Source organism: Mustela lutreola, chromosome 3 (genome assembly GCF_030435805.1).
Source record: "Mustela lutreola isolate mMusLut2 chromosome 3, mMusLut2.pri, whole genome shotgun sequence".
Lineage (NCBI taxonomy): Eukaryota > Metazoa > Chordata > Mammalia > Carnivora > Mustelidae > Mustela > Mustela lutreola.
Genome location: NC_081292.1, coordinates 170327594 through 170345811, shown reverse-complemented (window position 1 = coordinate 170345811; position 18218 = coordinate 170327594). Strand labels below are relative to the sequence as shown.

General features: G+C 43.9%; 1 protein-coding gene across 4 annotated transcripts in view; it reads left to right on the top strand.

The window, feature by feature from the left end:
* The window catches only part of LOC131827314 (UDP-glucuronosyltransferase 1-6-like), a 46097-nt gene extending 29343 nt beyond the window's left edge, over window positions 1–16754 (top strand). For 3 of the 4 annotated variants that reach the window (XM_059167660.1, XM_059167662.1, XM_059167659.1), the window contains exons 2-5: window positions 11519–11650; window positions 12364–12451; window positions 13328–13547; window positions 15736–16754. In XM_059167660.1, coding sequence (XP_059023643.1) covers window positions 11519–11650; window positions 12364–12451; window positions 13328–13547; window positions 15736–16033 — 738 coding nt within the window. In that variant the 3' untranslated portion in view covers window positions 16034–16754. Of the gene's footprint in view, window positions 1–2519; window positions 3441–11518; window positions 11651–12363; window positions 12452–13327; window positions 13548–15735 lie in introns of those variants that run through there. The other variant, XM_059167658.1, reaches the window with a different exon arrangement.
* The last annotated feature ends 1464 nt before the right edge of the window (window positions 16755–18218 follow it).

Below are 18218 nucleotides of genomic sequence, written 5' to 3'. Positions count from 1 at the left end.
TCAGGTGAAAGGAGTGGCGAGGAGTAATGAGCTTGGACAGGTAGGTTGAAGGCCCATTCCAGGGAATTTTGAGGGAAAGGCTGAGGTCTAAATTTTATTCTGGGTCCTAGGAAGCTGTTGATCAAGGCTTCAGGGATGGTGGCGGGGTGGGGCAGTGCAGGGGGGGCAGCTGATGCTGGGACCAGAATGAGTAGATACGGGTTGGGGGCCCTGGAGGACTGTGGAAGCTGGGTCTCAGAGACAGAGCATTCAGCACTTGCTTGCTTGGATATGGGGGCCTAGAGCAAAGGAGAAGAGATGAGTCACATCTATACAAAAACATTTACTGAGTGCTTACTGTCTGCAAAGCCATGGACTGGCACCCAAGCGAGTGATTCCAAAGCTGAAACCCTGCTTATAAGGGCAGAGTCATGTCCCCAAAGCATCCAGGAACACAGAAGCCTCAAAAAGTCCTGAGGCTCTGCGTGATGTAGGAAAGTCATAAAATCATCGCAGTGGTGACTGTGTGTGTTTACAGCTCTTTTGCTCTGGGTAATTTATGAATGAACTCTTATGACACTGAGAGTTTGGATGAATTATTGCTCTTAATATTTAAACTGGACTGTGAATTTCAGAATTGCAGATAGGGGCACACCAGTGGGTTGAATAGCATTGCTGCCCCTCTACCCACCCAGAACCTTAGCCCAGGAGACGGAAAGTGCTTGGGGTAGGGTGGGCTGTGTGTGAGTGGGAAGCTTCTGAGTACATGTATGTTTAAGCATGTGTGTATGTGTGCACCCATGTATAAGCACATGTGACACTGGAGGTCTGTGGAGGAAGGATAGTGGTACAGGGAAAGAGGGACTCTAAGTACCAGAATGAAGGGGGCCCTGTGAATATGCCCCACAGGACATTAAAACTTTAGACTTAGCAGTTTCTCCATGACATTCTTATCAAGTCCCCGAATATGGGTGGTCAGTGACGTCCATGGTCAAATTATTGAGATCTGTGCTCCCATCCTGGGACTGTAGTGTACAGCAATGGACAAAGAACAGGGTGGGATGATCCGTTCTGTCTGCGCTCAGATTTGCCTTTTCTTCGGGAGGGGCATTTCTGTTTGGGACTACCATACTTGCTCCCTGACCCTTCCCTTGCTCTTTTGGGGCACCAGCTAGTGCTGGGCATGACTGGGTGAGCACATCTGCCTTCTCCCCATTTATTTTGATGGAGTAGTGACTGTGGGGATCACAGCTTTACTTCTAGCTCCTAACCTGCTGTAAATGTCGAACCTGGCCCTAAGATCCAGATAGTGCTAGAGGCCATGGGGAGTTGTGGTTAAGAGCAGGGTCTCCATGCTCTGACACTCAGGGCCTGCATCTCAGCTCTGTCATTTAGTAAGCACAGAACTCTGGCAGCCCTTTTTCTCTCTCTGAACCTCAGTGTCTTCCTTCCTAAAGTGGGAATAATACTATCTGCCTTTAAGGGATATTTTAGGGGATTATGTAAGATGCTTGTGACATGCTTAATACCTTATTTGATACCTGGTACATACTCCACACATCCATGTTCTTATTGGTTTTGTTCACCTTTCCCCTTTGCTGCAACCGGGTCATCAGATTTTCTCAGTGTCTGCCCTGGCGGCTGTCCTAGCGAACAAGCATCCCTCCTGAGAGAGGCCCTCTGCGCATGTGCACTCGAGTGGGCCTCCCTCCCGCCATTCACTAGCTGGCAACGTTCATCTGCTTCTTGACATGCTTCACAGCCCCTGACGCGCCTGTTTATCTGCTCATATTGCCCGTCTGTCTCTTCTGATGGAGCCCAAGTTCTGGGGAGGCAGGACACTCGTTTGTGGTGGTCTCTGCCGGCACCCCGAGGCTCTGTGCCGTGTAGGACAAAATAAGCATTTTGTTGGATGAATGCGTCAAAATGGTACCGCGTTGGGCAAGACCCTGAGTGACCCACGAGGAAGGACATCCCGCAAGGCTGCGACGGGCCAAAAGCAGGCTTACAGCGTCATGTTCTCCTCTTTCTAAAAGGCACATTCTGCTTTCTATTTCATTCCTGAAAAGAAGTCTAATTTGTCACCACATAGCCTTTTTTCTTCCCCTCTTGGTCCATGGAAATACTCGTTTAATGCATTCAACGATGCTGGGTCTGCTTTCCTTTCTCTGGCCCCTCAAGAATGTGATTTGAGTGGTTGGTAAAGAATTCCAGTGGTGAAACTGTTGTTGCCGGCCAAGAAAGCTAGTTCACTGACTGGGATGGGCATTGGGTGATGTACGGAAGTGCTGAATCACTATATTGCACACCTAAAACTAATATGACACTGTATGTTAACCTAACGAATTAAAATAAAAACTTAAGAGCAAATAAATAAAAAACAAGAATACTTGGAAAAAAGAAAAAAGAAACCCGATAAAGTCTGTCCTTGTTACCTCTAAAGGTGAACTTCCTGTTATTTTCAGCTGACTAACCGGTTATAGTCATGTGATACAATCAACCATTAACTCTGAGTATAGACTGGTTCTTGTGACAGGAAAGTAGGAGAGGGCAAACTTTTGGCAAGAGAGAGTCTTGGTAGCAAAGGCAGGGGAACCATGGCAGCAAGGTCCCATGATCCATCTCCGCTTGTCCTGGGCCTGCTGCTGTGTGCTCTGAACCCCACTGTGTCCCAGGCTGGGAAGCTGTTGCTGGTCCCCGTGGATGGTAGCCATTGGCTGAGTGGGCTTGGGGTTATTGAGCAGCTGCACCAGAGGGGACATGACATGGTAGTCCTAGCTTCCGAAGCTTCCGTGCACATTAAAGAAGGAGCGTTCTACACCTTGAAGAGGTACCCTGTGCCATTCAGAAGGGAGGATGTGGAAGAAGCTTTTATCAAACTCGGGCATGGTGTCTTTGAGAATGAGCCTTTGCTGCAGCGTGTGGTCAAAACGTACAAGAAAGTCAAGGAGGACTCTGCCCTGATTTTTTCTGCCTGCTCCCACTTATTGCACAACAAGGAACTTATGGCCTCCCTGGTGGAAAGCCGCTTCGATGCCGTGTTGGCAGACCCTTTCCTCCCTTGTGGCCCCATCGTGGCGCTGTACCTGGGTCTGCCTGCTGTGTTCTTCTTGAATGCGCTGCCGTGTGGCCTAGATTTTCAAGGTACTCAGTGCCCCAACCCACCATCTTATGTGCCCAGGGCTCTGTCCCTTAACTCAGATCACATGACCTTTTTACCACGGGTGAAGAACATGCTCATTTTCTTGTCAGAGAGCTTTCTGTGCAATGTGGTTTATTCCCCGTATGGAGCACTTGCCTCAGAAGTCCTTCAGAAAGATGTGACTGTCCAGGACCTGATGAGCTCTGCATCTGTCTGGATTCTCAGAAGTGACTTTGTCAAGGACTACTCCAGGCCCATCATGCCCAACATGGTTTTTGTTGGTGGGATCAACTGTGCCGGCAAAAACCCACTGTCCAAGGTGTGTATTTGAGGGGGAACTTTACAAGTCTATATCCTTGCAAGGACTTTGGATGGATGAACTTGCCCCTGATATATGCCCAATGAGCATGCTGACATAGTCTCAAATGCCCCCTTCTGTTAGTTTCTGCCTTACAAATCTCCCAGGTCTGGCTTGTAATTTACATCAGTCTTAGGCATCCTCTTCTGGGTTGTTTCTTTGTATAGGACAATTTAGGAAAGTATACTTTGGGCGTTTTTTCCTTTGTGCTCCAACAAACAGTAATCAATTAGATGTGACAAAGGCTAATCAATATAAGCACAGAACAACGGGTGTAGAGTTCTTACAGAGAACACAAATCTGCAGTGTGCACCTTGCCCTTGATTGGGTCAGACACACAAGGGTTGAGACTGCTGAAATAATTCTTTGATGTCTATAGATCCTCATGGCAAAAGTTGCCTTTTTGTTTCTGGTTAAAGATCCAGTTGCTAGATATTCTGATAGAAAGCTGGCTTCTGTGATCCCTTCTCTTCTAATGAGTAAATATCAGGCAATCAGATTCTGGCACTGGGCAGAAAGGTCCTGAGTTTCATTCTTTGCAATGCTGATGATGAATTTTTTTCCCATGCAGAATTTGAGGTGTGCAAAAAAGTAGCATTTACATCCTCTTCCAAATCTCAGTGGAGGTGACACAGAATAACAGGAGAATCTCTGTCAGATGAGGGATTGGGAAGGATTCTTCAAGGAGGTAACATTTCAGTGGGCATTCATTTATTTTTCAAGTATCGGTTGAGGATTCACTGGTAGCCTAGGTACTTTGCAGGTGCTAAGTCTGGTTCCTATCAAGGGACTATTATCACCAATGGAGAGCACTGAATCTTATTCCCAGAGTGACTCTGACGTGACTCACCTCTTAAATGATCATGTCATTGTCACGGCAAGGAGAAACTTTGGATAGCAGAAAAAAACACTGAGAAATCCAGAGCCTCCAGACCATTGCTGCATGACCAGATCCCCTCTGTGGGGCTCTTATTCCTCCCCCATAATGTGAAGAGAGATCTGGTGACCCCTTTCAGATCTCCCATCAGTAAGATTCTGACACCCCGAGGCCTGTTGGAGAAGTATATGTTTGATGGGGTGGTCTGGTAAAGAAAAAAGGAGATGGTGTTGATTTTTTGGAAAGAAAATGAGAATACCTCATGTTATAAAAAATCAGTAATAATTCTCTTTATATATAGGAAAAGGTGAAATATTACCAAACCAGTGGTCACATCATAGATCAAAGAAGAGACCTAGTCAGCATGTCGAAGTTAGAGTGGAATTAAAGAGGAATATTTTTGGTATCATTATATAGGATCCAAGTGAAAACAATTGTGTTTCACATTTACTTTGAAATGTAAAACTTTGGAGATGTGCATGCATAATAGAAATTCCACTCCAAATGGAAGGACTTTCTTGTAAATCTGCATGGGTATCCTCGGTTACACTGGCCTTCTTTCTATTTCTGGGACATTCCAAAATCTTTCCCAGCTCAGGACCCTTGAGCATGATGTCCTGTCCTTCTGGGCTGCTTTCAGCTCAGCTGTAATGTCACTTCTTCAGGGAGTCCTGAAGAAGTCTTGAATAAGATAGGATCCTATGCTCTTTCCTTCATAGCACATCAAGTACCGTGATCATCTCATTTAAATATTTGTTTATTGACCGTCTCTTCCATATATGTGGGGACAGGGACCACTGCTGCCCATTTCTGTACCCACAACACCTGGCAGTGGGTCTGCACACGATTGGTGTTGGGTAAATATCAGCATCTTGGGCATATAATTAGCACTTGCCAAATGTTTGTTAAAGGAATGCATGAAAACCACAAAAGGGTGTGAACTGAGGACTAGTCACCAGATAGGCAGTAACTTCCCCCAGTTCTTTATCCTCCTACAGTTACATACAAACATATGTATTTTTTCCCCTTTTTTCTTGGGTGATTTTTAAAATTGAAATTCAATTATCCAGCGTATAGTACCTCATTACTTTTTGAGATAGTGTTCAGTGATTCCTGTATAACACCCAGTGCTCATCAGATCACGTGCCCTCCCTCATGCCCATCACCCTGTTACCCCACCCTCCCACCCTTCTCCCTTTCACAACCCTCAGTTTGCTTCCCGTAGTCCATAGTCTTTTTTTTTTTTTTTAAGATTTTATTTATTTACTTGACAGAGATCACAAGTAGGCAGAGAGGCAGGCACAGAGAGAGAGAGAGAGAATGAAGCAGGCTCCCTGCTGAGCAGAGAGCCCGATGTGGGGCTCGATCCCAGGACCCTGAGATCATGACCTGAGCCGAAGGCAGAGGCTTTAACCCACTGAGCCACCCAGGTGCCCCCACCATAGTCTTTGATGGTTTGTCTCCCTCTATGGTTTCTTCCTATTCAGTTTTTCCTCCCTTCCCCTATAATCCTGCAATATTTCTTATGTTCCACATATGAATGAAACCATATTGTCTTTCTCTGCCTGACTTATTTCACTCAACATAATCCCCTCCAGCTCCATCCATGTCTATGTAAATGGTGGGTGTTCATCCTTTCTGATGGCTGAGTAATATTCCATTATATATATGGACCACATCTTTATCCATTCATCCGTTGAAAGATATCTCTGTTCCTTCCACAGATTAGCTATTGTGGACATTGCTGCTATGAACATTGGAGTGCAGGTGCCCCTTCTTTTCACTACATCTGTATTTTGGGGGTAAATACCCTGTAGAGCAATTGCTGGGTCATAAGGTAGTTCTGTTTTCAACTTCTTGAGGAACCTCCATACTGTTTTCCAGAGTGGCTGCACCAGCTTGCATTCCCACCAGTAGTGCAAAGAGGGTTCCCCTTTCTCCACAACCTCGCCAACATTTGTTGTTCCCTGTCTTGTTAATTTTAGCCATTCTAACTGTTGTGAAGTGGAGTCTCACTGTGGTTTTGATTTGTATTTCCCTAATGGCAAGTTGTCTGGAGCATTTTTTCATATGCCCTTTGGCCATATTACAAAGCTGTGATTACCAAGACAGCATGGTACTGGCACAAAAACAGATACAAAGATCTATGGAACAGAACAGAGAGCCCAGAAATGGACCTTCAACTCTATGGTCAAATAATCTTCAACAAAGCAGGAAAGAATATCCAATGGAAAAAGACAAACCCTTCAACAAATGGTGTTGGGAAAATTGGACAGCCACATGCAGAAGAATGAAACTGGACCATTCTCTTATAGCATACACAAAGAGAAACATGTATTTGTGTTGATTTTTTTTTGCTTGTTTTACGAAAAGGGTAATAATATACCCCCATGGCTCCCTTATAAATATGTCATGGGTATCATTTTGGTTCTAAATATTCTATCTATTTTTTTGAACTGCACCATGTTTCACGGTATTTACATGCCACAGGTTATTCTGTTAACCATGTAATCTTGTTTCCTAGGAAGAAAACTGAAGTTTATACTCCAGGGCCTTGCCCTTCTTATAGTTACTTCTAATGTTACCTTACCAAAGATCAAGGACACTTTGTAGTTTCCTTCATATTTTTCTATTCCTTTCTTGTTCAGCTTTTCTTAAGTATTTTACACTTCTTTTTGATCACTCTTGTGAATATGATAGTTTTTCCATTTCTGTTTGTACGTGGTTATCTACTCACTGATCAGGCCCAAATCAAAATTCAGCCTAATCAAGATATTGATTTCATAGTTTAAAAAAAAAACAGTATGCAGACTTTCATCAATCAAGAAAATATGGATCTTTCTGTTCTGAATTCTATGCCTGGCACTGATCTTACTGAATTCACTAGAATCCTTAAAAACAATTGAATAATTGTGACAATCGCAAGGATTCTTGTCTTGCTCCTGATTGTAATGAAGATTGATTTTCATTTCATCATTTTGTGTCACGTTTGCCATTGTTTTTTGGCAAATAGTCTTTATTTATTTAAATGATTTCCTTCTTTACTTTAGGATGTATACTAAGAAGGGCTACAGAACTTTGTCTACCGTCTTTCTCAATATCACAGCTTTGGTATCATTTATCAATATATTTTCTTTGTCAGAAATTTGTCTAAGTGCTGAATTGTAATGACTATGTCTAGGTTGCTGCCTCATTTGGTGCAAGCAAGCCTTGTGTGAGAATGTCTTTGTAACCTGTACTGGACAGCAACACTCTCTGTCCTACTTAATATTTTTAATTTGAAATTCCACTTTTTTGATGTTAATATTACCGTTCCTTCACTATCTTGTTTACATTTCCTTAGTGCCTCTTTTGTCTTCAAGCTTTTTTTAATTCTTCTTCTTCTTTTTAAACACAGAGCTGATATTTGTAACCTGGTCAGGAGACTTTTGCCTGTTTGCACTTGATTTAACAATTGCTAGATTTGATTCTAATTATGCCAGTTTATTTTTATTTTACTTGGTCATTTTCCCTTTTCCTGATTTTTGGTGGTTTGACAAGTTGTTATTTATTTTCTTTTCTCCCCTTGGGTAATTAAAGAATGCTTTTCTATGCTTCCATTACTCGTGTGGAGATGGTCCCTGTCCCAGTGCTCTTGGTCAAAGTCCTAAACTTCAAGAATAGAGATACAATCTTTAGCTGATAAAGAGAGTCCAAATGGAAGGCACACCTGCTGTTGGGCATATCTGGGATACCTGGCAGATAAAAGATAGTAGGACAACACTGAGAGCAAAGCTCAAGGATTCCAAGATGTCTTTCCCTGCTCAGGGTGAGAGACCGTCTTTGTGAATGTGTGAGTATTCAGAGATGATATCCATCCAGATATTTTGAGTCTGAGGGAAACAGCCAAACAGAAGGTCAGTGGAAACAGAGACTTGATGATGGCGAGGAGAAGGACTGGTGAGCCCAGAAGCCAGCAGTCTTTGTCCATGGTTCTGAATGCATAGTGATAAAGCAAGTTTTCCAACATGCTAAGTACTTACCAAGGATTTGGAGAAACAGATGACATATGGGAAGAGAAAATCTAATAAAAGCCTAGAACTCAAAATACTGAACTCTCAGCAAAAGTTAGAACCTGGGTTACAGCCTTCAACGGTAAGCAAGTGCTCTCACTTCAGAGGGGGCCTCGTCCTTTTTGGAAGGGATAACAGGTGTGGGAATTGAGGGTTATTTTCGTTAACCTGTCGCATCACTCTTTGGCCACTCTACAGTCTGTGAAGTCAGGGCCATGTTTGGGGAAGTTTTGCCAAGCAGGGTGTGGACCTCACCATGGCTGAATTCTGGAAGACCTGGCCCAGGCGAGGCTTTGGGTGTGACAATACAATCTCTGCAGTTTGCCCTTCTGTGATCTGTACATGAACTTCCGTGATATTTAAACTTTAGTCTTGCTGTGTACCTTTGGGTGTTTATGGACCTGTGGGTTCCATTTTATGATAATCACACCCCACTGGGTGCTGAGTGGGTGTGGGACAGTGTACAAGGAGGGGAAACCAGATGTGGACCTTTGTAGTTAGGCTTAAAGTAAGAATGGGTTTCACAGAAGAGGGAAGGTCCCAGCAAGTGAGGTGAGCTGCTTACTTTCACTCAAAAGGAAGAGTTCAAAAGGTACTTGGAGATGAGCTGTCTTTCTGAGGAAAGAAGGATGTGGTATAATCCTGGGGAGGAGGGACTTCAGGAAAACCATCTTTAGGATGTTTTGGTCATAGGCCAGAAATGTAGCATGTGGTGGAGGGGATGATGCTGGCCTCCTTGGCCTCTCAGATGAGCCCAGTGGAGAAGGCTAGGACACAGCCACTGGAGGCCGGAGGCCTTGGAGAGAGCTGGAGGGGGGGGACCAATCTGGGGCTCACATCTGAGGAGGGCTTGGCAGTGTTTGGGCATTATTGGTCATGCTCTGAACCAAACCTGAAAGAAATCTCTTAAAATCATGTGTGGTGAGCCTTGTGGGACGTCCTCTCCATGTCACACCCAGAGTGCCCAGCATTCTGGCTTGAACGGGACTGAAAGTCCCATATCTGAGGAAACCCCTCAATTCTGAGCAAAACCCAGCACATCACACAGTCTCATTAATGTCCTTCGCATTCTTGGGAAACATATAAAATCATTTGGAAGACTCTAGGGGAGTTCATTAGATGATGAATAACCTACAGTTGGGGGGAAATTGACACACTCACACCTCCTCTGTTTCCTCTACGTGGAATTGCCCCTCCGTGTGTGTGTCCCCACACATGTGTGCATACAGGTGTTTGCCTGTGTGTATACCCGAGTATGTATGTATGTTTTCTGAAGACCACAGTACCCTGGAGTTGGCTTTGAAGGTTGGGGCCAGATCAGGCTGGGCTGAAATTATTGCTGAGGGTTGAGTCTGGGTACATCCTTCCTCTCTTCCTGGGGACACAGCCACCACTCTTGACTCCAGGTTCCCCGGTTTCCACACTGAAGGTAATGCTGCTGTTCTGGTTGGATCATCTTTTTGTTGCTTCCTCTCAGAGCTTCTGTCTGACATCCATCTCTATGGCCTATTGACTTTAGGGGCAGAGGCTTGATAGGTTCTAATCTGTGAACTGTGCTTACTAGTGGGGTCCTAGCCATCACAGTCTCTCACCCTTATACATGCAGACATTTCCGAAGATCCTATCCCCCTGCTTCATCCAAAAGAACCATGGGTTGTCCACTTTCTAGTAGTTGTAAGGTTCATTATTGACTAGAAAACCACTCACAGTTCATTCCTTATTCCTTGAGTCATCTGACCCAGAAGTTTCTTCAGAAGCAAGACCCATTGCTTTGTCTTGAGTTTCATCCTTACATGGCCAAGACCGAAATGCACAATAGTGATCTTGTTTGGAGGCATCAGAACAGCCTTACTTGCAATCTTCCTTAAATGATGGGGATAGATATATTGCTAGAAGGGATCAGTTTCTGGAATGGGACAGGAACACTCTGTGGGGGTCACGTGCTGGGTGGGTTCTTGTTTATCCTTCCCACAAGTGATTTTGGTACTCAGGGTTTGCTCGCATGCCCGTGACCCCCTCTGAACTATGCAGAAGGGGCTCAGATCCTGGTGCAAGGTTTTCTGTCCTATTTTGTATCTCTCATACCTAGGGAGAAATATTTTGCTTTTTACTGTCCATTACGAAGCTGGCAAAGAAAGATTCAGGTATCCTTCTGTATGTTCTTGCTGAGGCAGGAAAGTTGACTAACACTCTTCAGAAAGCTCTTCTCCAGGAAAAGTGGGAAATTGCCAGGTTGATTGGTTAAGTTTCAGCCCTGAGATGACGTGAGTATAATCCCTAATCACCCCAGCGTATTGCCTGGCATGTGGAAGACTCTGCTGTGGGCTGTGGGGAAGCAAGTATTGTTACAGGCTGTCTTGGCTATTTGAGGTTTTTCTTAACCATGAGATCTTCATACACTTATTTGCCTTTATCTTCAACACTATTTGCTTTTCTCCTTGGGCTTCATTCATTCTTTCAACGTAAAAGGAATATTGTAGAAGCCTTGGAAAATAATACACATCTTTACCGTAGCTTTTCTTAAAGGGGTGGTACAGGACTTTTAGAGTCTGCAGAAAGCTTTCTGAAATCCTCCTTGGACAGCTTTCCTCTCGCCCAAGATCTCCCTTCACGGATCTGCTAAACCGTGCTCTCCCTTCTCTGTGATGCGTATTTACCGCTCTCCCTTCTCTGTGATGCGTATTTACCGTTCCCTCCTTCCTATTGCCTTCTGCTCTTTCCTTTAGTCCCCTTCCTGAAAACCTGCTTTCTTCCAAGACCCTCCCGGCTGCTTGAAGCCCCTGGGAAGTGGATCTGGTCTTATCTCTGGTTGCTTTTCCTTTGGAAAATTAGCATACTACTTGGATTCTGCAAATCAAAGAAGAAGAGGAGAACCCAGGAGACAACCGGATCTGCAAGGAGCCTTCCTCCTTTGGAAGGGAGTAGGTGGGGGAGGGAAGGCTGTAACATGCACTAATACTTTGTATCTCTAACACACACACACACACACACACACACACACACATTTAATCACATTCTTAAGATGAAGACATCTGATTCATAGGTGAATGTATGCAGTTCCCAAAGAAGGTGAGAAAAAAATTAACTGGAAATTTCTCTTATGGTTCTAGGAATTTGAAGCCTATGTTAATGCTTCTGGAGAACATGGAATTGTGGTTTTCTCTTTGGGCTCCATGGTCTCAGAGATTCCCGAGAAGAAAGCTATGGAAATTGCTGATGCCTTGGGCAAAATACCTCAGACAGTAAGAAGATTCCATACAATTCTATTTTCCCAAAAGTTGGAACCCCAGACTTCTAAGTATCGATGTTAATCCTATCAGTTGGACTTCTGGTTTGGGCTTCCCTGCTACTTCTCAATTATTAATCCCAAATTCTTTTTGCCATGTCACTCTCAACTATTCTTAAACCATGGTCTACTTCACTTGAAGGTCTCATTTTCTCTAAGAAACTCAAAAGTGTACTAAGGAGAATTTATTTTATTTTGTTAACTAATTATTTTGTAAATATTTTATTTTTTAAAGTAATCTCTATATCCAACCTGGGGATCAAACTCACAACCCCAAGATCAAGTGTCACATGCTTCAAGGAGAATTTATTTTAAAAATAAAGTCAACAGGATAATGTACGGGATAGTGTTTCTTCATATTACATCGGAGTATTTCCACAAAAAGCTGCTGGATTCATTTCTTATATTTTTGCTTCTCTAATTCTACATTCACTCACTTTGTTAAGTAAACTTCCCCTTGAAGTGCAGAAAAGTGCAAAAATCATAACTGTACAGCTTGATGAATTTGCATAAATACACAGAGTGTTACCAGTCCCCAAAGCCTTCCTAGTCACAATACCTCCCCAGCCTCGCCAAGGTTATGTTCATTCAGAGGATGCCGCCTTCCAGCTACTACACGGATGTTTCTGAATTGTTGTGTTCCTTAAACTCTGTTCTTGTTTCTGCAAGGTCCTGTGGCGGTATACTGGCACGCCACCACCAAATCTTGCGAAGAATACAATACTTGTCAAGTGGCTGCCCCAAAATGATCTGCTTGGTATGTGGGCAATGTAAGAGCCTATTGAGCCAGAGCGATTCCATCCATTAAACTATGACCTTGAGTGACTTTGTTGTTTATACAGTAAAACTTAAACTGTCCCTCTCCTCCTCTCCCCGAGGGGACTTACTTAAAAACAAGTCCCAGAAACTAGTCCCAGGTAACAAAGCCCAAATACAAGGGTGGGTCAGGCCAGGTGGAGGTATCCAATCAGTGGGGGTGCATATTGTCTCGCTAGCTACCAAGGAGAGTAGGCCCTGCCTTTTGGGCGTCAATTCTGACCAAGGTGATAGGCTAGTTCAAATATCTACTACAGGGTACATTGTAATTCAGTTGGTTCAGTTAGTCACTTTTGTGTGACCTAGCATGATTGTGCAGTGCAGCTTTCTCTGTGTGTTACAATCTCATTTGCCACCTGTGCGTGGCCAGGTCCAACCACATGGCCTTTGCCCTTAAAAGCTAGTCTGTAAGGCAGAGAGATGTCGCCTCTTTGCAAGAGATGGCCCTGGCCAGTCAGTTTGATTCTTGATGCTTGGTGTGAAATAAAGCTTTGCTTGACCTTCGCTTTGTATCAGTCTCACTCGTTTGACCATGGACCCAATAGGCAGGATGTGGTGTGTAGGTCAAACCCAAGTGAAATTAACAAAGTGGCTTGTGCAGGGCTGTTCTAAAGGATTATTTAGCTGGAAAATATTATGGCCAGAGTATTCCACATTGCCTTTTATCCAGTGGGGCATCTCAACCCACATTTTCCTCAGCAGACTTCTGCTGAGGAGCCCCATGTGGATGGCACTGAGGCTTTCAGAACCTAGACAGTGTTAGACTGAGAAACTCGCTGACTCGACTCCTAACATCCCTCCCTGCTTTGCCTCTCAGGTCACCCGAAGACTCGTGCTTTTATCACACATTCTGGCTCCCATGGCATATATGAGGGAATCTGCAACGGAGTTCCAATGGTGATGCTTCCCTTGTTTGGTGATCAAATGGACAATGCAAAGCGCATGGAGACCCGGGGGGCTGGAGTGACCTTGAACGTCCTGGAAATGACTTCCGAAGATTTAGCAAATGCCCTGAAAACTGTCATCAGTGACAAAAGGTAAGAGAAAAGGTACAGAGGGATACTACCTGTATTTTGGCCATCTCATTCACAGCAATATTCAAATGTGAAAATAAACACATAAAAACTCAATTTATAAGTAAGATGATTTGGGGATTATTATTATTCATTTTATAAAAGAATGCATTAATTCCTATTATTTAATTCCTATTATCTTTGAAATGATTTTAAATATTATTTCCCTCAGTAGGATTAAAACTTCAATTTATTAAAAAATACAGTCACCAAGTAGACATCTAATCTGTGAGTTCCTGCAGAGAGAAATATTCCATTATAAGAAGCATAGTGTCCATAAGATAAAAATAAACCAGGACAGCTGTCCTTAGAAGGACAGCTCTCTCTAGCACCAAAGCCCGGGAGAAACTTTGTTTCAAAAGTTTATAAATCAAAGTATAAACTTTGATTTATAAATCATGGGGATTTATAAATGGGATGGGGTCATGTGATATCACAGACAAAGGCTTATAATAAAAGCAAAGATAAGTCTGTTTAAATGTGGCTCTGAAAACAATTCGAGAGGCAAAGCTATCAGATCAAATGATCTCTGCATGACATTTATTGTATTGCTGTCACATTCCTTAGTAACCAACAGGCTGGCCAAAACCTTATGGGAAGAAGTGACGGCCAGGGGTGGACTTGATCCAACAATTAACGTGTGCATGTGAGTGCCTGTACACGCGTGTGTGTGTCTGTGAGAATGTCAGGAGTCTTGACCCGTAGTTGCTTCATTTTGAAAGAGATGTCATTTGGAGGGTCAGATGTGAAAAGACTGGAATGTGTTCAGACGGGATGGGACACCGCGCAGGGTGACATGGTGAGCCTGGGCAAGGAAAAAGGGGAAAATGGGGCGCTCCCATATGTGGTGCCAATGGATGAAAAAGAAAAGTCAACGAAACCCGCTCCCCCATGGGTAAATGCCCAGCATGCCCAGAGCAGCGGGTGGCATCCCTCCATTCTGATGGGCCTCTTCTGACAGCCCAGCAGCCGTACTACTGCCACGTTGAAGGCAGGGAAAACCTGACTTCTCTCCCCGTGTCGACAAAACTCGTTCCGGAGATATGCATTAGTAGTACAATTTTGATCTTCTGTTGAGTGGTACAGAAAACGACCTGGAGCCTACAAATGACTTGGTGGAACTTCTCTTATTTATTTTTAAATCCTTCATCAATAAGCTTGAGTTACCAGCGAACTTCATCTATTTGCTTGGGAGTCATCTCTGCCTAACTGTGAATCTCCATGTTCCCAGCATGCCAAGCTGGGACAGGAAATAAAGACAAATGGAAACCTTCTGAACACCAGATGATGCAACCAGGCCATAACCGGCACTCAGTAAATGGTGGATGAATGAAGGAAAGTTCTAGAAAATCTATCTTTTTAAGAAAAGGTACACATAAAAGGAAGATGTTTAATAAGATTTATGACCAAATATGATTACACAGTACAATAATGTGTCCAAATATAATGACAGGCCTGTTATCATAATCGCTCCTGAGGAAGTGTCTTACTCTGGTCTTTCTTCTCCTTTCCCTTTTGTCCCCCTCCTCCTTGGTCTCTTTCTTCTTCTAGAGCATCCACACTAAGGGGCGAAGCATTGAACCCAGTTTGGATTTAAATGTTCTGATTCAGCTAGCCACACTGCCCAAAATCAACAAAAATCTGTTTTGTTGAGCAGGCTGCATAGATGCAGCCTCGTGCTAACGCTAGACTTGGATGGTGTGGTTGTCACCAATGCGGAAGTAGGCCACCCCCTTGCAGAAGGCACTTCCAAACCGCTTCTGGTTTGACTAGATGGGATTGTTTAACTCTGTGAAAAGGAGAACCGCTCATAATTTCTGACACACCCTTTTATTTCTTTCTCTTATTGTAAAAAAGTATCTAATTTCCTACAGAAATATCAAGAAAAAGAAAAAAAGAAAGGAGGAAGCAAGATTCAGATAATTTCGTATCATAATTTTGGCCTCCAGTTTTCTTTCTACATTTTTTTAAAATTTCAGAGATAAAGACCAGTGTGTGTGTGTGTGTGTGTGTGTGTGTTTGCATTTTCTGTCTATAATGGAAACTCATTTCCTCTGCCAAGGTTAGCCTTCCCAAACATAGCGAGCCTAAAGGGAGGATGGTTCATTGAGGCCAATGTTCCAGACACTCACATAACTGTCTCTATGTTTAGCTATAAGGAGAACATCATGCGTCTGTCCAGGCTGCACAAGGACCGCCCCATCGAGCCCCTGGACCTGGCTGTGTTCTGGGTGGAGTTCGTGATGAGGCACAAGGGGGCCCCACACCTGCGCCCAGCAGCCCATGATCTCACCTGGTACCAGTACCACTCATTGGACGTGATCGGCTTCCTCCTGGCCATTGTGCTGGGTGTTGTCTTCATTGCTTATAAATGTTGCGCCTGGGGCTGCCGGAAGTGCTTTGGAAAGAAAGGACGAGTTAAGAAATCTCATAAATCCAAGGCACACTGAGAAGGGGGTGGGGAGTGAGTTGACCCAAAGTTGCAACTAGACACAATGTTAAATTCATATTCTGCTTATTAAACAAATGCTTAGCCCGGAGTGAGATATCCCTGAGTGGTTTTTCAAAATAAAAACAATCTAATTGGTAGTCACACCTACAGGTAGAGATCTTGAAAGGTTTCTGCCCCCTTTAGTATTGTTAATCTGGACTACTCTTGTCCTCATTCAAATGACTTGCCAGAGGGTCAGACAGGTCCTTCCTGCACTTTGCATTAATTTTCTTACTTAGGAGTGAGGACTGTTTGGGGGGCACAGGTTTCAGAGGTTCCCACATCCCCAGCCTGCAACCCGGGAAGATGGTTCTAACATTATCGTCTGGCTTCTGGAAATTTTGTGAATGTTGCCATCCTAACTTAAGGTTCTAACTTAAGCTTGTGCTTCGCAGAAGGCACTTGTATTTAAAGAAGGATACATTTGTTTATTTCCAGGGCATAGGGCCTTGCACTTGAAATAAATGAATGACCTGGGATCTTTTGAGAACCCTGTCTGATTTCTGACTTTAGGGGAAAGAATGATGTGTGAAATTGATGAATGGTGTGTTCAAGAGGTTAATCAATGTTTGTGGCAAATGGATCTCATTTGAGAAAAACCCGAAGCAGAGTGTCTCACAAGTGTATTTTCTCTGATGTTTTGAACAATTGAAAATAGTAATAAATTCTCATAAATTATATCTCTTAGGTGTTCTTCTCTTCATTTTTGTTGCATTTCTCGGGAGGCTACATGTACTGATTGTAAAAATAAACCATGATTATGACAAATTAGAAAAACAGAGGTGCACGCATACACAAGAAAATGAAAATCTGGTAATCTTGTTCCCCAGCAATAACTTCAGTTGCTATTTTGGCAAATGTGTTTACTTACAAAATACTGCAGCTACACCAAGCATATCTAGCACTTTTCAACTCTCTTTCTCACTTCACTCTACTGGGAATGCCCTCCCCACACTTTTCTATAACATTTATTGCATTTTTCATATCCAAGAAGTTAATCATTGCATGCATATGGCAGGACTTATTTAACCAAGACCTCTGGGTGGATTCATTTGTATTTTCTGCTATAAAAGAGCCCTCTTTGAACAGCCCAGTGGTTAGGTCTTTGTACATCTTCATGACTGTCTCCATCAAGTCGATGGTTATGGTATGCCTGGGTTCCCTTGAGGCAAGGATTCCAGGGAAAGTAGCTTATTTGGTAAGTGAAGGAAACCCTGATATGGGAGTGGGGAATGGGATTAGCAGTGAGGGACTCCAAGAAGCTGATCTGCTGTGGGTGGCTGGAGCCGAATCTCTCTTTCGATGCTGGGGGCCAATGTAAGACGTCAGACTTATCCCACCTTAGCGGGAAGCCAAGTCCTGGGCTCTCTGAGCATTTGTTGTTTCTGTGACCGGCTGCTCCCAGGTTGTGTTAATTTCCCTTCGCTTCCAGTCAGCCCCAAGTGTGGGCAAGGGGACCCTAAAAGCCAAAAAGAGCCCCCAGGAGAGAAAGTGAGGTGTGGCATTGGAGGCAGCCCCTTGGGCCCTAAGGCAGAAGGACACAGGGATCTGGGTGGGGCACCGCAACCTTGCTGCCCTGAGCAGATAGATGGCTTGAGTTATTTGCAAACTGCACTCAGAGAGGGGCTATCCGTGTGTGGGAGAGCCAGTTTCCTGCACCCTTTTTGGTGTAAAGTAATATCTTGAAGGAAAGTATCAGTTGGGAGATGAGCCATGGGATCTGGTTTTAAATTTTTTTTTTTAAAGATTTTATTTATTTATTTGACAGAGAGAGACCACAAGTAGGCAGAGAGGCAGGCAGAGAGAGAGAGAGAGAGGGAAGCAGGCTCCCTGCTGAGCAGAGAGCCCAATGCGGGACTCGATCCCAGGACCCTGAGCTCATGACCTGAGCCGAAGGCAGCAGCTTAACCCACTGAGCCACCCAGGCGCCCCCAGGTTTTAAATTTTTTAAAAAAAGATTTATTTATTTTAGAGAGAGAGTGGGGAGGAAAGAGAGAGAAAGACGACCAGCTGAAGGAGGGGGCGAGGGAGCGGGAGAGAGAATCTCTAATGGACTCCCCACTGAGCACAGAGCACAGAACACAGAGCACAGAGCCCAACAAGGGATTCAATCTCACAACCCTGAGATCATGACCTGAGCCGAA